Genomic DNA, 25,572 nt, shown 5'->3' on the forward strand with positions numbered 1-25,572 from the left:
TCCTCAAGTCCGGACTCAGACATCATCCCAACCATGGCCAGTAATTATTGCGAATTATTGCATTGTCACAGAGCGCTTCTATTTTAATGGGTGCAGTATTGGTAGCACTGGTTTAGCCAACCACACACCAATTGCATGTGTTAAATCATCTCACATGATGCTACCCAACTAAACTGCGCATTCCGATAATCATTAGAACTCAAGTCAATGTTATCCCAAAATTAGCATGTGTAAATGGGTTTTTTTACATATGGGAAAGTTTTAAGCTATAAGCCCCTTTTAAATAGGAATTGTGCAAATTTGCAAGAAAGCCCAATCAGTCTTCTTTCAGCATTGGCAGTATAAAAAACAAAATCGGGGATTGCAGCAAAATGCCACCTACCTACTTTTGCAATGGGGGGCGTGAGCAAGTAACAAAACGTGTAGCTCAGCGTGTGACGTAAACAGTGACGTGGGAGGGAAGCTGCGGCTGATCAGTCCTTCGGCAACTCTCTCATAAGTTGGCCCGTTCTTCACTGTCCCCGTCATTTGACGGTTAATGGCCTCTTCATTTGCGAAGACAAGGAGGGCACGTAATTCCTTGTCTCCTCAGTTGCTCATCTTTACGTTGTCTGTCAGGTTTGCGTTTCCTTTTGCTACTAGCTGCTCATTCCTGCTATCTGCTGTTTCCTGTTTATCCACTACTAGTGGGTCACATGTGCGGCGTCATCAACAGCCCCTCCCGTGGCGGAAGGGTGCCTCATTCTTGTTAAACCAAAAAGGATCTGCCAATACGTCTACCCTATGTGGCGGAAAATTTGGCATCTTGGATCAACTCGCCATCTCTGGCTCTGTGTGTCTAAACGCTCGCAGCTTGCCGGCAAAACGGCCCAACATTCGCCGAAAATCTGGCAGTGTAAAGGGGGCTATAGACTCATGTCCCATTGTCAGTTGACTAGACGGCTCTGCAGCAGACGAGTTTGCCTTTCTAATTTTGTTTTACTGTTGTGTCACATTCGACATCAATTATAGGCTAGTAAAAACGTTACAGGTATTACTTCTTTTTCATATCTCTTACTTATTCAATTTCCTTCTCAAACACGTTGCTGACTAACTTGGATCGATGTACGAGCGCTGCTTGGGTGGAAAGGGAGAGTATTTTATGGTGGTGCGTCATTTTAACTCCCTGGAGAAGGCACTGAAATTAGCACGTCCACCCTGGAGTTGTATTTCCATCACTGCCGATCAGAGCTGAAGCTGATAAATACCTGTGACTACGGCAGAGCCATTTGACTCAGGTGTGAATGCTGATTGCAACCTTTCCTATTATATACAAAAAGCCAGATGTTAGCAGATGATGGTGGGTTTTTTGTGCAATGGTCTTGGAGAGATGAGATACAGCCGTTGGAAAAATAGGTGGGAAAAAGTAATTTCACATGGCATGTTCTATAGAGGGAAAAGTAGACGGTGAAAACAGAGCTTTTAATTAAAAATGCACTTATCAACACTGCTATGTCTCATCATATGTTCTGAGACCGTGGCAATTATTTAAAGCAGCAATGTGAAGTGCCACTACCCAAAGCAGAGAGCATCTTTTAAACATTAACAAATTGCCTACTGTGAATGTTGGTCTTATTTTCTGAGGTGTCCAGCAGCAGAATGATCATATGGTGCCTGACCGACACCTCAACTGAGTTACCAGCACCAGTGCTCAGCAGATATGTGGATTGACGTGTTGGTCAGGGAAATAGCATGCAGCAGAAGACTTCACTTAATATCTATGTGGTTTTTGGAGGAATGATATTGTCGTCACTCCCCAGTCCCTGCTCTGCTGAGCTTGTATATGGCTGCAAGGAATGATGATGTCAGAGCCAAGATACCAATTTTAAACTCTATACATATTCTGCATTGACATAATAATCTTTTCCACGTGACTGGGCTCACTTAAATGGAGTAAAGCCTGTGAGCTAGTCCAGGAAGACGACTGGAGTGTGCTGCTCCTCTCACATGACACACACTACTTGCTGCACTGTGTTTCCAACATACTCTGCATTAGATCATGTATTTAAGCCATCAGTGCTCTTCTCAGTCTTTTCATTTGTCTGAAAACTCAACAGAAAACTCTTGCAGTCACGTGATGACGCTGCCTCTTCAGTTGTTACCTCTTTCAGCATCTCATCAGCCCCAGCATGCTTTTAAAAAGGGGATTACACAAAATGTTTGACACATCAGGAGGCAAAAATTATTAGTACTGTTCCAAATGGCCACAGTCGAAGATGTGGAAAGAAGTCTGCTGTCTTTGTGAGGAAAGTTGCACAGCATAGCCTGCTGAACAGGTACATTCCTTTCCCCTCCAGTTACTCAACTTTAGCAGCCTCCTATTAGCCTAACTGTATGTTCAGACCAGAAGCTTCCGAAGAGGCAAAGTCTCTCGTGGATGCCCAAGAAACACGACTGTTTAAAGTATTTGTGGCAGAATCATTGAACGTTCAGTCGTGCTTGTCAATTTAAAGGAGCCGCGGACTACTGGCTTGAAAGCAGCGTAGTTGCTGCTTGCTGTTGTCCAGTCAGAAAGCTCATAGTTGGCCGACAGAAAGTTAAGTTTGGTCAATGAAAACAGAAAACATATGTCATTCCATTCAAACCAAGCAAGGAAGACTTGCATGCTACGTAACAACATTAGCCTGCAATTCTCTCCTCTATTACTAACATTACACACTTTAAAACTCACCAGACCAACCAACTACATCCGCGACATGGTCCCAAACCACAGTCGTTTTATTTTGGTCTCTGTAACCAAACAGCGACACATTATAAAGGACTGAGTGGGCGCGAAAGCAAGTAATAAACATCTCGATATCCATTGTAGGAACAAGTGTGCTGTAGGAACCAAAGTTACATGGCTTGTTCTCTGGGACCCGCTTCATCGATGCACGTCAGCATTCCGATTGGTTGTCTCCCCGATCTCTGTTGTGTTGAGTTTGGTTTTTGGGGAGTGATGACACCAGAGAGCCTTGACACCAAATACCCTAAGACAACAGACTAGCAAGATGCCCCATTTGATGTTCAGACGGACTGAGCCATAGAAACAATGAGAAAAGCTGAAGATGAACTAAAATGTTAAACTGATCACATGTATTAGAAAACACATCGATTTTCAAGGTTCATTACTGGAGGAGCTGTGACCTTGGTGTGTATTGATAAGACAAGAAATAAAATCTTTCATCGTTGTTTTAAGCATTACCAAATGTCAAGTAAAAGAGCCACAGAGAGATTCATGTTGAGAAAAACAAAATGTAGTGTATTTCGAGGTCACCGTGCTTCCCTCTAACAACCAAACAAGCATGTAAACAAGACATGTTACTTCAGGACAGGGTATTTAATTCATGCTTTTCCCCATCTATCTTTATTTCATTGTTCCATTTCAATAAACTCCATGAAATAAAGATGTCTACACACTCTACTTCTTTCTCACTGTGCATTCTGTGATGATTTGGTGGCTTTGGATTATCACCGAACTAACTACTGCATAACAGCAGGGAGACGGGATGGGATGGTGCATTGTGACCGGGAGGGATGGGCTGTCAGCCAGGATGGCTATAGTGTCTCTGCTGGCACAGCTCTCAGTGCAGGTGTCACAAGGATATTGCTTTGGCAAAAAACATTGTGTCAGAAACTATCGGCTAAGTTTCCAGAGAACATCTCTTGCGGTGATGAAGCTGATCGCATATTAATTTCCACTTATGTAATAAATGGAGTATTAGCATAACACTGAGCACGTCGCTGTCATGCTAAATCTCACTCAACAATGCAGACGGCATGTTTGAGGAGAATTTCCATACCTTTTAAGTCAGCACTTGTAGAGTCACAGCTATTAAGCAAATAAAAAAGGTTGTTGTGCTTTCCACAGTTAACCTTTTGTGTATCTCCTAACAGAAAGATGACATGACCCAGACATTATAATCTATAGGTCTTTATTTATTTTGCAGATAACATATATTGCAATCATGCTTTTTCATATAACACCATCTAAAGACATTTATTATATTTTTTACATAGAATATTTTACATTAGGCCCATGAAACAGCTAGAAATATACAAAACAGTATTCTCTGACTAGACGTTTCTATTCCATTATTATTAATATTATTATTATTATTATCATCTTTATTATTACTCTATTCTGTTATTGTAATTATAATTTTTACAGTTGAGAGAGATATGTGCTTTAGTTTCTGAGATAATAATATTATTGCAGAAAACAGCAAATAATATCACGTTTTTTTTTTTTTTTTTGTTCAACATTTAGACAAAAGAAAAGAAAAACTCAGGTTGTACGGACATTCACAGATACATGTATTACACAGTCCAGTTTACAACATCGTTCAAGAGAGAAAACTGCAGTATGGTAACTTTATACAAAATTCACGGAACCCTTTGTCATTGCACATTTTAATTCACATATCTTTGAGAAAAATAAACGTAGAGAAAAAGAAAATAAACGGGACTGATTCAACCTGATTCCTGTCGCATGTAGCTGCCACAGAAGCAAATTTTCTCGATCCTCCCTCGTGGTCATACAGTGATATCTGTGGTCTGTCCCAAAGTCAGCTTCTACATAGGTTTTTATATTGCCGAGCAAACTTGATATGTAGTAATAGGTTTTTCTTTACCCTATGAAAAGGAGTAGTTTCAGTGGTGTTGGCCTACAGTATATAGCATGTGGCTATGTCCTGTTGTGTTAACAGTGCTTTTGCCGACTTCGTCCTCTGACTGAGCCAAAGTTTCTCTCCTGGTCTGATATTGGAAATCTGCACTCGCCACGGGATAGAAACCCAATGGCTTCTACTAGAATGACTGAGTGAAGGCCATCGCAGTTCATTTACACTGAAAGAAATGATGCTAGCTGAATAGCACACAGGAAAGAGGCAATAATTTGGATCAGCTTTCGAGTGTGCCCGTGTACTTGCGTGATGTAATACTGGTTTATGTTTTGTTGCCACTTAAAGCAGCATGTTGGATTAATGGGAGTAAATGGCAGAGATTTGATGATGTTTCTTTTTTAATATAGCATTAATTGTTTCAGTGTATAATGGTAGAATCTGAGAGAATTTGGTCACGTCCACCTTTGTTCCTGAGGAGTGGGTTACTAAATACATATATAAGTAAATGGTTCCAGTCAGAATAATGGCAGCTATCATTGAAATCCATCATAAACTCTCCAACGCAGCAGCCACCGCAGCTTATTCATTCTCACAGTTTAAAATAAAGATCTGAATCAGCATTGGCTTATTGCAACACGACTCTGCCATTCCTCTTAACTGTTTGTACGGAGGAGTTACATGTACTTTTTTCCGAATAATCTCAGGCAGAATACTGTACAAACAACATTGATGTGGGATTTCTGTATTGGCTACACCTTTACTGTTAGAGGTGGTAGTTTACAGATCCAAATTGTGCTTGTAGGCGGATGCTGTATTTGCTACTGTACTCTGTTGCTCTTCAGAGAGACAAAAGGAGATGCTTGATTTAATCCATATATAGCCATTGGGTCAAATGTCTGCACCAATCTTTTGAACTTGAGTATGATTTTGGTCCTTCTCACTCTCACATATAGAAAACGACCTAAAAAAATGATTCTACAAAAAAGATTCAGACAACATACAAAGTTATTGTTCTTTAGAAAACAAAGAAACAAGTATAACAGTCTCTTGCTATGTATCCTATGTAAGTTATTTTTGCTGTTGTCACACGTTTCAATCGAGCCAGAGGAAAAAAAATAAAAAGTTGGACGCTTCAAAATTTCATACTGTACTTGTGCTTTTCAAAGGTAGCCCCAAACGTGGGTGGTAAACATTTCAGGCAAACTGCAGGATCCTGCAAGGGAGTGATAGTCTGGCTAAATTATATTTTACACATACAAGCAGATTTGGCCTTACCTGTTGCACATTCCCATATTGTCTTTGCCATAAATTGGTCAATATTCAATTTTCACTTTTACAAACTTTCAAATTGCATTTTTTTCACCTACTACACTGCATTCATTTTTATGTATTTATTTCATGTACAAGCAAAATGCATTTAACCAATATTTTTCTTTGTACAGTAAATGTAGTTTAGTAGATTAATTAATATCTTCAAGGTAGCACAATACTATTGAATCAACGCGGGCCTCCAAATTTAAATTATATATTCAATATACAGTAATTTCCTAAGTCACATTTCCTCTTCTATAAAGACTAACTTTTTTTGCATAATGAAATTCATAATATCACAACAATTTTGCTGGGTAGTTTGTTTTCTCCTCGTAGGTTTTTATAACTCTGTATTATACAAATAAACAAACAGAAAAAAACCCTAAAAATAACTGTAATCAGGTTGGTCTCACGTGTCCCCAGGAGGTAGGTGAATAAAAGCAGACATGGAAGTCTGGTGGTCGTTCCCAACCTTGATTATGTTTTTTTTTTATCTGTGTACATCGCCAGTCTGGCCGTCGAGACAGAGAGAGAGACAGGCAGAAGTTTCTAGATGTAGGCTTCCTCGTTGGCAGGGTTCTGATTCTGGTTCTCTGTCTGCTGGTCCGGGCCATTTTCCTGAGCCTTCACCAGTGTCAAAGGCTTGATCATCATCCGCAGACGCTGAAATGGTGAAGCACAGATATCACTGATGCTGCTGAGATTACAATGAGATACTGTCATATATCATTAGTACCAAACAGCTGCAAAGTTTGTGATCAAAGCTGTAAGCTGTATCATAAAACACCAGCAGCAGTACAGCTGTGAGCTTGATGAATGCGCACCCTCAGGCTCTTCGTGTAAACTTTCTATAAGATACTCTCAGTAAAGACGCACAGTTTCTCTAAAGTGATATATTGTTATATGAAGATATACAGCTTGATCTCACTTCACATCAGGCGACAGATCTTCTGATATCAGTTCATCTATAAAACTATCATTGGCAAAACTCCTCCATATCTACACCCACTATTCAATTTCTCTGACAGTAACTGCAGTTTACGCTCTAGCAAATATAGAAATGTGGTTATTCCAAAGATCTGTACCACCTTTGGCCATCACTCATCCCAAATTGGTGCTTTAAGTGACTGGAACGAGTTACTAAAGATGCTAAAACGGCACACCCCCATTACATTACCCTCCTTTAATAACTCAGTACAAGCGATAGTCTCTGACCACTGCACCTTTTCTAAAGTTTGGTTCTCTGGATCACTGTACATACTGTCATTGTATATACTGTATATCACTTAACTGGTCATGAGGAGAAGGAAAATCTACTTTTTCCAAATAATCTCAGGCAGAAATATTGAACACAATCCAAATGTGTATATATTGTGATGTTTTAATTTTGTCTGTTTTTTTATTGTACCAGCTGCCTCTATGTTTTAATGTCTTATATCAGCTTGCCTCTTGTTGCTGCCTCTTGGCCATGTCATTATTGTAGATGAGAATTGGTTCTTAATTGACTTGTTGTTAAAAAGAGGTTGAATAAATGCTTCATGGGCCAAACTTAGTGGGCAACCTAATCACCAGAATAAATGTTAGCATTGTTTCTGCAAACCACAGATATGTAACATTTGTATGTTATTACATAGCAGACATGTTGAAATGTTACACTTCGTTTCATTTTTAAAAGCGCTATGGTTAATGTGGTAATGTTTTGGCCCAAATTACACCTGGTTATGGTTAGGAAAAGATCATGTTTTGCCTTAAAATACATGGTTTTTGTGCCTCAACCATGCCTGGAAATTCTGCTTATGACTCGCTAAAGAACAAGGCAACCGCTGGGCCAAGCAGCAACCTTTGGGGCTCAGAAATTAATCAAGTGCCAAAAACTGCAGTTCCGCTAGTGGCCACTTGAGGCTGACTCCAGAAGCTAGTCAATCCCCGCAGACCCTCTTGTTAAATTGCCTGACTCTAAAGCAGACATTAACATGTTTACAGCCTGAAACAAAAAATAGATTCGGTCTACAGCTAATTTCAACATTCCTGACAACTGTACGAGGGTATGAGAGTAAGGCTGGTTCCGTTTGAGTGTCAGGCTGTCTGCGAGGTATCGCTACAGTCCATGAGTCAGAGCCACCCCTCGCTTCATCATAGCTCCACCCTCTTGTCCAAATGCTCCAAGCTTCAAAACGTGAGTCCACAAACCAATGGGTGATGTCAGGTAGCTAGGTCCATTATTCTATACAGTCTATGAAAAACACCCAGTTTCTGTGCCACAATCATGGCTGGAAATGCAACCAATTTCTTACTAGAAACACTCAAATTTTTTGTTTGTTGGTCTCAAACAGTGGTCTTTAGCTCAGCAGCTGTTTTGCCCAGGTGTTACCTCCCAATGACAAAGTCAGCTAACATACGTGTAATCAAAACTATGATTATACTATGATTCATATGAAACATACAAATGCAACATATCCGTGCTTTGCAGAAACGTACAATGCCAACATTTTCACTTCATGACTGGCCTGCGCTGAGCCCACAAAACCAAACCAAACCATACCAACTTAGCAAATCTTCTAAAGGTTCTAAACTATGAGTTGTGTTGGACCCGGGATTCTGCGGCACTGTAGGCATTCACATGGAGTGTTTGTGAAACTAAGCATCCGCCTGGGTGCAGAGCACTAATCAGCTGGCTGATTGCTACAATTAGACAATCAGCCATCAGCTGGTACTGCAGGATCTGACACCTGCACATCGCCTCTGACAGTCTCTGTTGCACTGCCTGCAATTATGGCCCATTTATTCCGTCAGTGGTGGCTATAAAGCTATATCTGTCACCAGGGACCGTATAGATGCACGATTATTGTTCATTGCATTGTGGATGACTGCAAATCAAAGCGCTCTTAATGTAAATGGAATGCCGGAAAAGGTATTATGTGCCATTGATTAGGATCATCAGATCAATAAAAAATGCAGTGCGCCATTCTGCTGCATACAAATGAACGTAATTTACTGAGAACTCAGTGGCTGCTGTAGCAAAAAAGGCATCTGAAATTGTTTAACAGAACTCATTAGAAACTCTATTTTACTAATCCTTTTATCACTGTGCTGCTCTTCATGGCAATTTATCAAGTCTTTACCCAGCATGCCTATGTGTTTGCTCATTACAAAATCACAGTGCAGTCATAATGCACGGAGCAAATCACACTGGGCTAAGCTGAGCATTTTAACATCAGTGTGAAGAGTCTTTTTGCTGCTAAATTACATTCCAGGTGCTACATTCATTGCCAGCCATTATGCAAATGTTGTAAATGTAAGTGAGGATGATATAAATGCTGGATGAGTGCATTCTGGTAAACATATTTGAGCCAGACTGTTGGTAAAAAATGGACAGGGTGACCTTAAATGTCCATTCAAACTTCCACTCATGGTTAAAACTGACAAATCCTCAGGGCTTGTATGACATTACATTATCCTCACAAAACAGCAGCACTGTCTAAATACACCACTGTGTCTCTGTGTTGAGTGGTCTATCATACAGTATGTAGTAATATATTTGAGCCAAAAATCTTGCATACCAAGTAATCCACTTGAAACTCTTACATAGAGCCTGCCTCGCTGCCGACTGCAGATTAAAATTCAAATCAGTTAATAGATGTATGAAATTCTCCAAGCTGGGTGCAGTGATGCTCTGGGAAATCTGCAGCTATCGTATTTGCACCACACCAACTAAAACTCTTGGTATTAATATACGTGTATACATATGTATAGTTAATAACATTTCCTTTAAGTGTATGTTTATAGATTGTATTTAGATTTTATTTGCATTTATCAGATATCTGTACTATTTGATATGAGCATCTGGTGACTTTACCCCCTTTTTATTTCAAGTATTCATTGCTTTGGAGCAGATACAGCATTCAAGTAAACAACAGCAGCTATTCAACTGAATTCCCATTGATCTTACCTCTTTGTATGTGCCTTTGAGTGTGAGGAACATGTAGCCCATGTAGCCAGGGATGAGGGTCATGGAGGAGAGGGCCATGCACCACCCAACCCCCTGGCCCCAGGCTGGGAACACATAGTCACCCATGGTGAGGGGAACCATCTGCACTGCACTGAACAAGAAGACTCCCTGGACAAGACGGACAAGGAAATAGATCTCAGCACCTTTATCATCATGTTTTGACATTTAACTAATAGAGTCTAAGTTCTAGGCCATGAATATGCAGAAATACTACAGTAACAGCTTTTGGTCTTGGATGATCTTTGGACACATCAGACACACTTTGTGAAGTATTCTATGAAGGTATGTTAAAAGTAATGCTAATAAAGTATATAAAGCAGCAACCAGTGGCAAACTCAGGCTGTCCGAGGGGCACAGGTGAAAACAATAAAAAGGGCACCAGAGCACAGAAAGTATTCTAGCATGTAGGGCAGCCTATACAACACTGCAAGGGCACCCTAGAGGACTCTGCATCATGTTTTCTTCATAATGTTTTCTTCACTGGAAAGGCACCCTAAAGGACACTACATCTTGTTTTCTTCTCTAGAAGTGCACTCTAGAGAACAATTCTTTGGAGCGGCATTCTAGAGGACACTGCATCTCGTTTTCCTCACTAGAAGTGCACTGTTGAGGACACTGGATCACGTTTTCTTTACTGGAAGAGCAATCTAGAGGACACATCTCGTTTTCTTCACTGGAAGGGCACTCTAGAGGACACTACATCTCTAGAGGACACTGCATCTTGTTTTCTTCACTGGAAGGGCACTCTAGAGGACACTAGATCTCTAGAGGACACTACATCTTGTTGTCTTCACTGGAAGGGCACTCTAGAGGACACTACATCCTGTTTTCTTCACTGGAAGAGCACTCGAGGACACTACATCCCATTTTCTTCACTGGAAGGGCACTCTAGAGGACACTGCATCTCGTTTTCTTCACTGGAAGGGCACTCTAGAGGACCTTACATCCCGTTTTCTTCACTGGAAGGGCACTCAAGGACATTACATCTTGTCTTCACTGAAAGAGCACTCTAGAGGACACTACATCTCTAGAGGACACTGCATCTCATTTTCTTCACTGGAAGGGCACTCTAGAGTACACTACATCTCTAGCGGACACTACATCTTGTTGTCTTCACAGGAAGGGCACTCTAGAGGACACTACATCTCTAGAGGACACTACATCTTGTTGTCTTCACTGGAAGGGCATTCTAGAGGACACTGCATCTCGTTTTCCTCACTAGAAGTGCACTGTTGAGGACACTGGATCACGTTTTCTTTACTGGAAGAGCAATCTAGAGGACACATCTCGTTTTCTTCACTGGAAGGGCACTCTAGAGGACACTACATCTCTAGAGGACACTGCATCTTGTTTTCTTCACTGGAAGGGCACTCTAGAGGACACTAGATCTCTAGAGGACACTACATCTTGTTGTCTTCACTGGAAGGGCACTCTAGAGGACACTACATCCTGTTTTCTTCACTGGAAGAGCACTCGAGGACACTACATCCCATTTTCTTCACTGGAAGGGCACTCTAGAGGACACTGCATCTCGTTTTCTTCACTGGAAGGGCACTCTAGAGGACCTTACATCCCGTTTTCTTCACTGGAAGGGCACTCAAGGACATTACATCTTGTCTTCACTGAAAGAGCACTCTAGAGGACACTACATCTCTAGAGGACACTGCATCTCATTTTCTTCACTGGAAGGGCACTCTAGAGTACACTACATCTCTAGCGGACACTACATCTTGTTGTCTTCACAGGAAGGGCACTCTAGAGGACACTACATCTCTAGAGGACACTACATCTTGTTGTCTTCACTGGAAGGGCACTCTAGAGGACACTACATCCTGTTTTCTTCACTGGAAGAGCACTCGAGGACACTACATCCCATTTTCTTCACTGGAAGGGCACTCTAGAGGACACTGCATCTCGTTTTCTTCACTGGAAGGGCACTCTAGAGGACACTACATCTCTAGAGGACACTACATCTTGTTGTCTTCACTGGAAGGGCACTCTAGAGGACCTTACATCCCGTTTTCTTCACTGGAAGGGCACTCGAGGACACTACATCTTGTCTTCACTGAAAGAGCACTCTAGAGAACACTACATCTCTAGAGGACACTGCATCTCGTTTTCTTCACTGGAAGGGCACTCTAGAGTACACTACATCTCTAGAGGACACTACATTTTGTTGTCTTCACAGGAAGGGCACTCTAGAGGACACTACATATCTTGTTTCTTCACTGGAAGGGCACTCTAGAGGACACTACATCTCTAGAGGACACTACATCTTGTTGTCTTCACTGGAAGGGCACTCTAGAGGACCTTACATCCCGTTTTCTTCACTGGAAGGGCACTCTAGAGGACACTACACCTCTAGAGGACACTACATTTCGTTTTCTTTACTGGAAGGGCACTCTAGAGGACACTACATCCCGTTTTCTTCACTGGAAGAGCACTCGAGGACACTACATCTTGTCTTCACTGAAAGAGCACTCTAGAGGACACTACATCTCTAGAGGACACTTCATCATTTTTTCTTCACTGGAAGGGCACTCTAGAGGACACTACATCTCTAAAGGACACTACATCTTGTTGTCTTCACTGGAAGGGCACTCTAGAGGACACTACATCTCGTTTTCTTCACTGGAAGGGCACTCTAGAGGACACTACATCTCTAGAAGACACTACATCCCGTTTTCTTCACTGGAAGAGCACTCGAGGACACTACATCTTGTCTTCACTGAAAGAGCACTCTAGCGGACACTTCATCATTTTTTCTTCACTGGATTGGCACTCTAGAGGACACTACATCTCAGTTTTCTTCACTGGAAGGGCACTCTAGAGGACACTTAATCTCGAGAGGACACTACGTCTAGAGATGACACTACTTCTTGTTATCTTCACTGGACAGGTGCCCTAGAGAGCACTGCATCACCTTGTCTTCACTGGAAGAGCACTCAAAAGGACACTACATCTTGTTGTCTTCACTGGAAGAGCACTCAAGAGGGCACTGCATCATGTTTTCTTCACTGGAGGGGCACTTAGTCTACCAGTGGCACTGGTAGACTAAGACTAAGTGATTAAGCCAATCATTGCATCAAGTGCAAGTTATAAAGTAAAAGCAATTGCACTGCTTTTGGTCTCCTACACACAACCATCAAGCTAAAGTGACACAAAAAATCATAGCATGGTTTGCATATAGACAGAGATTATAGCATTCACTATCAATATATAGCTTCCACTGAGACCCCACAAGCGCTAATAACGTCCTTGATGGGGTGCTATTTTCCCTGTTGGTGGCCAAAACATTGTGCACCCACAGGTATCACTTACAGCCACAATGAGTGGAGTGAAAACGACCCAGCAGGCCTTCCACCACAGACAGGGCTTGTATCCAATCATTTCTTCAATGTTCTCGTAGAATTTGTTCACACCTGGAACCAGAGATAAAGCAGGACAAATACAGTTTTAGTTATCGTATTGTGGGACTAGAGATGTGCTCCATAATTTATAATTTCAGATATGTTTCTAGTTTAGATCTTAGATGTTAGATGTTGAAATTTCAACAACAAAAGACTTTAGATGGAAAAAAAATCCTCAAGAAGATTCCTGAGTGTGGCTCACCATAAAACCATGAAATTGAGACGCACTCAAAGAAGACCAGGAAGAGCAGGCACATGCCACTAGCTGAGTAGTAGTCAAATAGCTTGAACACGTACAGTCCACCCTGTAAAAGGAGAGAAGCAGAAAACAAACAAAAATAAGACAGATGAAGGCAAAGAGGAAACCGCTGAAGAAGCAATTATAGTATTGGATGTGCAGTACTAAATCGGTCAAGTGGAATAACATCAAGGGTGAGGGGACCGGCAGCTGTGGCTGGTAAGTGTTAGTGATGTTTCAATGGTGAGGGCAGAATTGGTACGAAGACTTTCTGGTGGAAACTGTGAAAGGCAGGACCAGTATAGACCAAGCATCTCCTCCCAAATATTTCATGCCTGTCCACCATCTCTATGGCTATCAGAACGTCATGGAGACCAGCTCAAAAGGGACCTGCTACAGTTTGTCAACTTCTACTTTGTGAAGCTTGATATGCTGGAAGCTTTATAGTGCCTGGAGTAGCGGTTAGGGTAACTGCCTCATATTAACTGGACTGCGCATGTGGCATGATGGATATCCACTTTGGCAGAAGAAAGGGCACAATGTAGGGTCTCGGAGTGTCATTTGCAAACACGACCTTGGCCTGCAGTGATTCTGTCATTTGTAGCTCACAAATACGCAGAAACAGAGGCCTCTTCACAAAAATGTCTTCACTTTAGCCAGCAGGAATTTGTGGGGTGATGCTTTTCAAAAATTATAAAGAACATACTTGAAACAACTCTTATGACCTGCTGCCTGTAGTCTGATAAAGAGCAGTAAGAATCAATGCTGACTTTTTAAAAATATGGCTCAATTATCATGTTATAAAATGTTGGGAGATGACAGCAGACCAATGGAGTTAAAAAATATATTGTTTTAATTTTATATAAATAACCCATAGAGATTAAGTAAACAGCATCCTCGTGGTAATATTCTAATGATCAAGTATAGTGGCCAGTGCTTATTTCTGACACTCTTAAATATTTCGTTAACATCATAATTGGTTTTAAACCAACAGAGTAGATTGAAATATTATCAAAATATTACAGTGTATTAGCCCTTAGGAAATTTGGACCTACAGACAGAGCTTGTTCAATATCTTAGCAAGATTCATGGCAATCTGCCAGCTATATTATCAGACATTTTGATTGCAAAAGTGGCAGTTTGACATTTGAGGAAGTGCTAGAGGTCAAGAAATGCACAAAATGGTTCATTCTCTGAGGAGCATGAATGTGTTTAGAGCGATATTTCATGGCTATCTGCCCCCTAGAGTATGAAAGTTTTCAGTTAAATAGAAATTGTGGCCTGAAAGTGGCACCAGCAGAACAACGCCTTCTCTCTCTGACTTTGTCACATATCGACACTTGGTCATGTTGACGTTCTGGGGCACCATGTCAAGTTCTTTCTGTTACATTCATTGTCCTCTTTAAAAATACACTTCACAGGAAATTTAATGTTTACATACAGTCTCTTTCAAAATAAATGCACTACATCCGTACAACAACGTGAACTAACGCTTTTTGTTTAGGCAAAAAAATCATGTGGGTAGGTTTAGGAAAAAAGAACAGGGTTTGGCTTTATGATCTTCTGGGACGTGAACAGTGCTCTCCTGGGTGAAAGTTGTTGTTTGTTGAACCCATCCATTACCCCTCCCGACCGCCCAAGTCGGACTTTCACCGCCTTAACTGTTGTTCTTGTCCCATTGCATTTCTCCCTGATGCCATTGAACATATCATGCCAACGTTATAGGACGGCTTTTTTCATCAGTGTTTGATGCCGCAACTAAGTGCCTAAGCGCTGGATTTCGACAACTTCGGAATGAGACTGGGTTGAGCAGGTCAGGGGTCACCAAAAGCATGAGGTGTTATCCTCTGTGGAACATGAATATACACAAGACATTTAATGGAAAAAAGCCATTTAAGATTCCATGATATGGACCTGAGTGTTAGTCAAGGGTGACTTTTGGCCTGATGGTGGCACTAGGCTAGACAGTAGCTCAGGTGGTCCTCAAAACCTTTAGGAATCATGGAGGGGCACCATTACAGGAGCTCAATATGACATTAAGAACAGTAATATAGCAGCAAAAACTATTTGCTATGTACAGATATAGTGGAGTAATGGTATTGTGAGCAGAGATTGAAGTTGCACTCTCTCTCTGTGTTGTGGTCTTAGTTCCTCTGTTCATTTTTGTAGTAGACGGTCCACCTGTGCTCGCATGTTAGTCTTAAATGTGTATCCCACTGGGTGGCTAACCACCACCACACTTCACAGCACTCACATGGTGTTCATATGGCAGTTACAACTGATATTGGGACAGCGTCATTGCATAAGCGTAGCGCCCAGTCTCTGTTTTCCCCCAGATTAGCTCTTGCAGAACTGTGCTCTTGTTAGCACTGTTTGTGCTGTTAGCACCATTGGCTGCTAGCCACTGGCTGTGCCACCTCCATATTGTGAGCCGTGTGCAGACAACTTCTGAATCATAAGAAATCAAAATAATGAATTCCATGACAATCTGGTCTGTAGGCATGAGGTATCTTCCTCTGGACCAAAATGTTGGACAGACGAACAAATGAGCAGACAAACCAGTAGACTGTAGCGTCATCCTTTGGTCCAGCAGCTAGCAGGTTAAGTTAAATGAAATCCTGGCTGTGATCCTTTGTTTCATGTTGTTTCATGTTTGTGGACTGGAACATGGTGCTAAGTGACCTGAACCACTTTAACTAGAAAATTGAATCCTCAGAGGGAAAATGACCCCATGACCTTTTCACTGAGATGTTCTGGATACCATGAGGGCCACTTGGCGAGCTGAGGTAACAATCTAGCTGAGTTAACAGTCTTGCAGGTTAGTGGGTCAGCTGCTAAGGTCACATCATTGTTGTGCTGTGGGATGCTCACAAGTCTGTGGAGGATGTTTTATTTTCTGTGACAATGCCAACATCAGAAATGCTAAATATAAAAGAACAAAGGCGTGTTGATGCCTGCAAAGGAAATATTTTAAGTCTTCACTCAATTGATTGTGCAGTGTTTTTACTGGATTCTGCAAATACTATGAAAGAAGGGCGAATCCCTATAGAGATGAAAGTGTAATTAGGTGATTAACTGGAGAAACGCAGACTCAATATTGACCTGAATACGGCAACAGATATCAACCTTGTCATTTAGTCGCAGGCTGTTGTGAGCGTTTTTGAACTAACTGCCCTGTAACGTCTCTGAGAGTTGGTGGATTATCCGATAAGAAAGAAGTATTTACCTGTGTGATGTTGGACAGTCCAATGATGTAAGAAATAAGGCAGACAACTGCAATGAAGATCTCTCTGCGTTTTCGGAGAATGTGAGGGAATTCATCAACCAGTGCAGTGATAAAGCCCTCCACAGTGCAGAACTGGAGAGATTGCAGAGTCACATCAAGACTGTGTTACGTAACACAACGCTGCTGTCACAATAAAAACAGGTCAGTTTCTAAGAGATAGAATTAACTCTCATGAATGAAAGAGTAAGAACAACACTAATTACCTAAGGTTTTAGTAAATGTTTTTATATGGCAGCAACACATAAGGAAGGTTTGCATCCTGACACAACTGAATCCAAATGAATATCAACCTTGCTGGAACATCATAATTTTGCTATATGAATATGGTTAAAAAAAACACCACTGAGACCATTCTCATTGGGTTACCTGGCTGTCGATTCCCAGCATCAGCAGCATGGAGAAGAAGAGTATGGCCCAGAGAGGAGAGATGGGGAGCTGGGTCACGGCCTCAGGATAAGCCAAAAATGCCAGGCCAGGTCCTGACAGAGACAAATGTTACAGACACGTTGACACCAATATAAGATGCATGCAAAAAGAGCGCAAAGGGAAATGTTAAGATCATGTAAAAATGTATTGTCCACCATTTTAAACATGCATATGCTGATATAATGAAAGTAACTGTTGCTCTGGATTTTAGCATTGGCGCCCCCAGAAAATTTTCATAGGGGGTGGCCACATGGGGCCACTGAAAATCTTGGGGTGGAACACCAAAACAATGAGCCATAATTTCAGGTATTTGATTATGTTGTTGAAATATTTTGGCTAGTTGAAAACACTGGCACAGTTAACATTTTGAGTTCCACAACAATCCTATTTTATGTATCTGCATGTGTGAGGCGACTCATTATCAAATAACCTACATGTCCCTTTCCTCAAAAAGATAAATAACGAGCTTTAATTTGAAGGAGTGCACTGTTTGTAAGGAAGAATACATTTACTGGGAACAAGCCTTCTCAAGTTTAGGGAGACTCAAGGGTACTTACAGGACCAATTTTCAATCTGATATCTTGAGGTGAGAGTTCAAAGTAGCCTTGTGAAAAAGCCTATGCCAGTTGTTCCTTTGCCAAAATGCAGTCCAACTTTTGAGCATTATTTAGGCTCTTTCTCAACAAGCTATGCCGACAAGGTTGGTACCAATGGATGCCTTACGTTGTCTAGTTTCACAGGATACTTTCATGCTGGCTTAAGAAATGAGTGTGCCACAGCCTCTCAAAGACAGGAGGGGGATAGCAATTGGGCATTGCCCCCCTCTTGGAGGCACTACTGGGTTTCAAATCCAAAGTGTCCTTGGGAGAAAAAAGTCCCGATGCTGAAAGTCAAACTTGAGTGTTTCCAAAGAACAGAGAGTTTTGCGGAATCACTGAGCATTTTTTCTTTCCAATAAACCCAGGAATCAGAGCTGACATCCAGTGACAAGCTAAAACCTTCCCTTTCTGACTGGAAGAATAACATCTAGCAATTTCAAGGGCTAATTTTTCCCATCGCATCTCTTGCCTGTGCCAATTGTCACTATTGAGTTTCAACATTGATTGCAATTACCTGAGGCTGCCACATCAGCAATGGGTCTCTTTGTTACGTTGGCCATGAATCCCACGATGGAGAAGATGACAAAGCCGGCGAACATGCTGGTAAAGGAATTGATGCAGCAGACAATGACAGAATCTCTGTAGGGGAGAGACAAAGCACAAGGCAGCCATTGTCACGCCCATATCAATTCCTTATCAACCCGTCACACATTGTCGGGAGGTGTGGGGGGAAGGGACGACGGAGAGCCATTTTGCATCCTGCAGTAACACAACGGCTGAATACATTTATATTGACCCATTCTGTTAAAATGGCAGTGAGCTCCTGCCGTATCAAAATAGTTGGAACCATTTAGGTACGTAGTTGGGCTGCAGACCAGTGTTTATCCGACAATGTGACAGAGGCTGAGGCAAACCAAACGTCTGTGCCTAACATGCGTGTAAAACAGAGGGTAGAGCCAAAATAATGAAACGACTGATACAGCTGGAGGCTCAAATGGTCCCAAAATAGAAGGTGCAGCAGACAGTATGTTGCCAGGAAACCAAAAATAATCCCAGGACGAGACAACTGCACAGTCTCCTCAAAAAAAAAATTAAATCAATAAATAAATAAAATAGACGCGTGAGTGACCGGTGCTAGACGCAGGTATTTAATTCATGTGGTAAATAAACTTGAAATGCAACATTATATATTCACCTACCTGTATACGTTGTTGTTGAAGGGATTGTAGCTACCAAGAGCGATCAGAGAGCCTAATCCCAGCCCGTAGGAAAAGAAGATCTGAGTGGCAGCATCCAGCCACACCTGGAGCACCAAGATAAACACAAATATGTTAAAATAACCAGGTGTAGACATGTAAGATGCAAAGCTAATGCCAAAAAGAGATATTTTGTTGTTAAAAATGGCCTTGGAATCATTTTATTTTACTATTGATATGACCTCCTTTGGCATTTTCAGCTAATTTAACTAGATGGGCTGATTAAGCCACGTGCATTATTGCATTCTTGTAAACATTTGCAGTAATGGCAGTGCTGCCTTGTTGCACTCGGCCCTATCTGATCCACTCTGATCCCACTGCATCCCCTCTTGATCGACTTAACTCAGTGAGACCTTGCCTTGTCTAATGATGTCTCTCCACACCTCATCTAGCCTCATCTCATCTTCTTCTTGAGCTTTAATGAGGTGGCTAACTCATGTATTCACAATCATTATGGAATAAATCATAGTATCATCCAAAAAAAATCAATAAGATCATATAGGATTTTATATTTCTGGACATTGATGCATCAGCCTGAATGCCACTGGCATGCTTTGGCCTTTCAACAGCTGTGTGTGAGACTGCCTCAACAGTATACTTTATAATTAGCCTGCATCTGCTTAAATAATACAACTATAGATAGGCATTTTTATGATCTTGTTGTTCAGCTGCTCAAGGCTAAATATTTGCATCATACACTGATAGATTAACAGTGATTGTAAAATATACATTTTCTGTGAGTGTCAGTATTAATGCTGGACACTCACTGACCTAAATGACTATACAGGTATAGTAAGTGACCTCTACGGTTTAATTCCACCCCGTAAACAACTCTGCCCCAAAAAGCCAGAACACCTCCCACTGGGGCTCAGCTTATCCTCTGCAGCCACCTTTATTTTGGCGGTCAGCAGAGAGCTATATGTGTTCCTGAACAGAGACCGTTTTAAGACATCTAAGCTCAGAACAGAGAGCATACCTCAGACTGCTTCAGCTTCTCAAAGTCTGGTGTGATATAGAAGAGGATTCCATCAAATGCACCAGGCAGACTGATGCCACGGCAAAACAGGATGAACAGCATGAAGTAAGGGTATGTGGCTGAGAAGTACACCACCTGTGGGACACAAAGTTACTGTCAGAAAAAACAGAAAATTGCCTTCTATAAGCCAAAATTAATCAATCACACTGTTAGTGAGCATTACTTTGCTCGGAATATGTGCTCTGTGAGGCAACACGACTGCAGAAGAAGTGAAAACTGTTAAGTTGTTCAACTCATCATGAACAGTGTTACAGTACTGTGGCGCCAGCACAGTGCAGCACAGTGACCTAGTCAGCCATTCCCTGGAGGCAAGTTGACCCCAGAATGGTTGGGTTCAGCACACTTCCAGTGCACTATTTCCCTCCTTATCCGAACTAATTTCACACTGTGCTATCAAAGCCAACACAGTTCAGATCATTCATGAGAGCGTGTCGACTGAATAAGAAATGAACAGATGTCACTGACACTGTTATGTTTTAAAAAGGCTGAATCTGCAATAACTTAAAAAAACAACAACCTGACATTAAGTAAGAAAAATGCTGATCACAAACATTTGGTTTTGTGGTTTTTGTATGGCTTTTAGGCCTTTGTATCCCTTAGTGGAACGTGAAGGTGGTTGTCATATTTAGGGTGTTATGGCAATGTTGTTTTATATGATTTTGAAATATTTCATGACAGTAAAGCTTCTAAAATTAAGAAAACAGTGTCATTGAATGGATTTCAGCTCATCCTACACTAGCATGAAGAAGTCATGTGATCCTTTCATTTGAACAATTACCCCAAGTGTCATTGTGCCAATTTGACGACCTTGACCACAAAGATGATCCAAATTCAATTCATGATTGGATTTTATTTTTCCACTTTGTTTCTGTCCGTTCCCTCTACCTATACTTACTTTGCCAGTCCAGCTGACCCCCTTCCAGATGCAGAAATAGACGAACACCCATGCAATGGCGAGAGTGATAGCCAGTGGGATCCTGACCTCCCCAGGCTTCTCCAGGCCATCGGTCAGCTGGTGCATGTTACGTCTGCAGGGAAGGAGTAAAGTGGTCTTACTACAACGCACAAATGCATCCTCGATCTCATACATGCTGCACGCATGGGTGCTCACACAAATATGCACACACATGTCTGGATACTCACAAAGAGCCCTCTCCCTGGCTTTATTTTCTCACCCCTAAAGCTTTTTTAAGGCGCCACAGTCAGGGGAAATCATGCTTGCATGCACGCATGTCTAAACAAATTTTTTTTTTTGCTCTTATTAAATTTTTTTTTCTTAAGATTGTTTGAGGCCTTTTATGGTATGCTCACATTCTTTCTGCTTAGATGTATCTAGATAGATGGATATTAAGGGATTTGGTGAACCATTGGATCCTTAGACCCAAATGGCCACATCAGACCCCAACCCTGATCTCTATCACGCACAGTAGGCACCATGACCTTTCTGTGTAGCTTAAATCTGCAGCAACCTAGTGATCTAAACAGACTCTTATGTCCAGCTTACTCCCAGAACTCCACCACAGCGCTGGTGAGGTTTCTGGTGTCTGCGATGCTGTAGTTGGTGTAGCAGCGCTCTGTGTTCCAGGGATTGCCACAAGTCTGCCATGGCAGCTCCTGAAAATTAAAGAAAAAAAAAAGGGAAAGAAAAAAAAAATCACACAGACAGTTCTTTTTACTTGGACCACTCTCCCACCGCCGGGTCCCATTCTCCCTGGCTGTCGAGCAGCCAAGACCATAATACTCATTGAGATTTCATGCTTTTCTCAGAGGAGTGAATGCCTCATCGCCAAATGCATTTATCAATACCTTGTGTAAGGCGCTAATTATGTGGGAAAGGAAGTAATAAATGTCATACTCTGTTAAGGGCTGTGCACTCTTATATAAGAGGTGCTGGCAAAAAGAACCTGCCACATAACTAAAGGGGTTACTATGCAAATAAAAAAAAAAATACTAACCTGGGCAAAAAAAAAGGACAGAAAAAAACCTGCTTTGTTCTGATTTAAAGAGACGCTTGTGAATGAATTCTTTTTCTCCCCTCACTTTTTAAGGTAAAGTCCTAATATTACATCCCTGTATTATAAAAGCATAAATATAAATATCAAATACTCACAGTAGTGAAGGAGTTGTACAGATAGTAAAGAGCCCAGGAAATGATTACAATGTAATAGATATTTAACCAGAAGGACAGAACAGCAGCAGCCAGACCCACACCTGAAACAATGGAAGAGTACAGGCATGATGTTAAATTGTGCTTAAATATTTGTGTTGATGTAAAATTAGAATAAAAATGTTAGTTGTATTTATTTAAATGTTGTCTTTAAAGGAGGATAAACATTTGGCCTTTGTTACGTAATCACAAAGAGCCACGATTTCCAAGTGTGCCTGTGTCTGTTAATCAACCTCATTTTCATGAAGCAGCCAGTTTTGACATAAAAAACTGTAGTTTAAGGCCTGAGGGAGGATAACGTAAACGTGTCTTTTACCTTTGAACATGGGGGCCAGCTTCCACACTCCAAGCCCTCCAATAGAAGTGTACTGACCAAGAGCCGTCTCCAGAAAGAACAGGGGCATGCCAGCAAATATGAGGGTCAAAAAGTAGGGAATCAAGAAGGCCCCTGAATGAGAGGTGAGAGGTAAAGGGGTGTAAGTGAAGGTGAATTAGAAACTATTAATATTCATCCAGATAACACATTTGGTAAAAGGAGGTTCACGCTGCGTCACAGATCACAGTGCAGGCTTTCGCTTGTGCGCAATTACGCACGGATTGGATGGTGGGGGTAGGGATACACTTTAGCTTTATTTTAATTTTTTAAAAATCTCCAGGAGCAAACTGGCAGGATTGATGTCGAGATCTTTGCACTCCTTTTGGTGTGTGGATAAAAGAAAAAATCGCCATAAATTCCTGATTTACCTCCTCCGTTTTTTCCACATAAATAAGGAAATCTCCAGACATTTCCGAGTCCGATTGCGTATCCGACACAAGAGAGAAGAAAGTCAAATTTTCCACCCCATGTTTCTCTCTCGGGTATATCTTTTTTCGTCTTCTGCACTTTCACCACCAAGGTTTTGGGTTTGTCGTTTGGCGTGGTGGTGGTGGTGGTAGGCGCGTCATTCACTGTCTCCGTTAAGACGTGTCCGTCCGAGGCTTTGGTCCCGTTGGTGGCCATGGTCACTGCGCGTGTGGGTTAGTCCTGACCAGTGGAGAGGAGGGGGTTTCAGCACCGGTCCAGGCAAACAGCAGCTTCTCCGTCCTGTGCACCCAGCTCCCAGATAACTGAGACGTATAATCGGGGTGATGAGAGTGATCAGGAGCAGCTCAGCAGCGGTCCAGCGACCCTGAAAACATATTTACATATGTATAAATATACATAGAAAATTTCAAAAAGAAAGAGAAATATGAGATCATTAAAATGTACCTTAAAATGTATATTTCATGAAACATTTTATAAAATTAAACTGCAGGTGTCCAATGGGACTTATTCGCGTAATTCTGCCTTAATTGTTAAATGTATTAACATTCTAGAAAAATTATGTGATTAAAGTGAAATTATTTTTCCCACTTGTTCTCTGGAAGTAAAAATATTTTAAAATCAAATATGTGACTGAATCGTTTATTACGGTGGGCGTAGTGCTGGCCTGTGCTAAAAAAAAAAGTTTTATACTACTAATAAAATATAATTTTACACGATTAATATGCATGCATCCATTCTAATTCCATGACATTTCTTCAGGGGTGGAGAGAGAAAAAAATGTGCCTCTCGATCCGTGAACCCCACGGGATCAAATAAAGACTTCTCATGCAATAAAAATCACTTTTAATTGCCTGGAGTGAATGCATGTTAGCAGAAATTTAGAGCCTGCTCTTGTCCTTGAGTCATTATGCTCTAAATTCAATGGTCCACTTCCTTCTGCTCCGGTACAAGAGAAGAGCAATTAAACACGTTTAGGAGTCAGGCGCAGCGGTAATGTCTAATGAATCACCTGGAGAGGCGAATAACTCACTGGAGTTTTTCAATAGACATTTTCAGCAAATATCTGCGGGACAGAGTTTCAATATTTAATATTTATTTTACTTAATTAATCAGCATTGATTCAAATAATTAGGTTTTCACACAACATGTTTTCAGCATGTTCTGGATTTAAAAATATACGTTATTTATTTATATTTATTTTTGCTTTTAAAATGCAAAATAAACATCTGCTCATAGTTGAAAGAATGAAAGGTGGAGCGCGCTCTCTGCGCTCTCCATTAACCCGCGTGCGTAATTGCGAAAAGCAACGTGAGGCAACACGGTCACAAATCTTTCCTTGTTTAGTTTCAGACATTTTCACATCAAACCTGTAAAAATTATTCTACGTTCATGCAAAATTTGACTTCAAAGAGACGCACCCCCTCGAGACAAATTGGGATTAGTGAACAAGCAATCATGTGTGCATTTTTTTCTGCGCAGATCACAAATTAACATTTGACATTTTTGAAACATTTGGCTGCAGGACTGAAGGATCAAACACGCTAATGACCCTCGTGAGACGAGTCTCTCGCGTCGCCATCAAGTGAAGTGCAGCCGCACACCCGCGCACATTGCCAAATTCAGCGCATCTGCATTCGCCAAATTCCACAACGGTCCTCGCCTGTGATAAGTACATCAGCAAACACAAATATATCACTGACTCATATAGGATGCACACTGTGCAGCAGGATACTTACAATAAAATCCTTTTATTTTCCAGATTGCTTCCCCGATGGGAAAAATCCAAATTTCAGAAAAAGTTACTTCCTTCCACTTTCACAGAATAAAACCAAGGTTGGAAACTTTGCATCCGACGACAGCGAGCAAATATATGATCCTGAGAGGGGAGGACGGCGAACAAATGCGTCTTTGAGCGCGAGGTGCTGTCCTGAAAGGAGTGGTGCTGAAAGAGAGGAGGGGAGAGAAGACGGGGAAAGGAGCTGCCGCCGTCTGAGTTGAAGCGAGCAGGGACGTAACATGGAGCGCAGGATCCTCACTCTCATCTACATAGCGTCAATGTCACCTCAAAGTCGACCCTCCCCAACTCCAACATTTCTACCACTGAGATGGCAGCGGGTTTGAGAGAGGAGCATCCTCTTGTCTCAAGGCTTTATATCCTTACTCCTGCAGCTTTTTTTTTTTTTTTTTTTACATCAGCAACTTCTCTCTCTGTTTCTCTCTCCCTCCCTCCCTCTCTCATCCTCTCTGGCTCACTCAGGGGCCAGTTGATGTATAATAACATAAAACACAATAAACAGAGTCCATCAAGTTGCCATAAATAACACTTGGGCACACTTAAGTGACACTTGCTCACTGTTTTCATTCTCCAAACTTCCTTCCATACAAC

The 25,572-nt window shown here is 41.5% G+C and overlaps 1 protein-coding gene across 1 annotated transcript; it reads right to left on the reverse strand.

Moving 5' to 3' along the window:
• Window positions 1–3,939: 3,939 nt before the first annotated feature.
• slc6a1b (solute carrier family 6 member 1b) lies at window positions 3,940–25,319 on the reverse strand. The gene is made up of 15 exons (XM_033627076.2): window positions 24,923–25,319; window positions 23,126–23,550; window positions 22,698–22,829; window positions 22,325–22,425; window positions 21,719–21,828; window positions 21,110–21,242; window positions 20,155–20,289; window positions 19,122–19,225; window positions 18,437–18,561; window positions 17,264–17,376; window positions 16,838–16,969; window positions 13,576–13,678; window positions 13,285–13,385; window positions 9,904–10,071; window positions 3,940–6,617 (listed from the first exon to the last, which is right to left on the reverse strand). The coding sequence occupies exons 2-15, from the start codon at window positions 23,379–23,381 to the stop codon at window positions 6,504–6,506; spliced, it is 1,827 nt and encodes a 608-aa protein (XP_033482967.1). The 5' UTR covers window positions 23,382–23,550; window positions 24,923–25,319; the 3' UTR covers window positions 3,940–6,503.
• Window positions 25,320–25,572: the final 253 nt, after the last annotated feature.

The sequence above is a fragment of the Epinephelus lanceolatus genome, chromosome 1, assembly GCF_041903045.1.
Source record: "Epinephelus lanceolatus isolate andai-2023 chromosome 1, ASM4190304v1, whole genome shotgun sequence".
NCBI classification, from domain to species: domain Eukaryota; kingdom Metazoa; phylum Chordata; class Actinopteri; order Perciformes; family Serranidae; genus Epinephelus; species Epinephelus lanceolatus.

Coding starts and splice junctions, on each gene's coding strand:
- slc6a1b (XM_033627076.2), bottom strand. CDS start 23,381: ATGGCCACCAACGGGACCAAAGCCTCGGACGGACACGTCTTAACGGAG. Junction 17,377..18,436: donor TGCTGATGTGGCAGCCTCAG/GTAATTGCAATC, acceptor TGTCTCTGTCAG/GACCTGGCCTGGCATTTTTG. Junction 10,072..13,284: donor TCACTCCACTCATTGTGGCT/GTAAGTGATACC, acceptor CGTCTTGTCCAG/GGAGTCTTCTTGTTCAGTGC.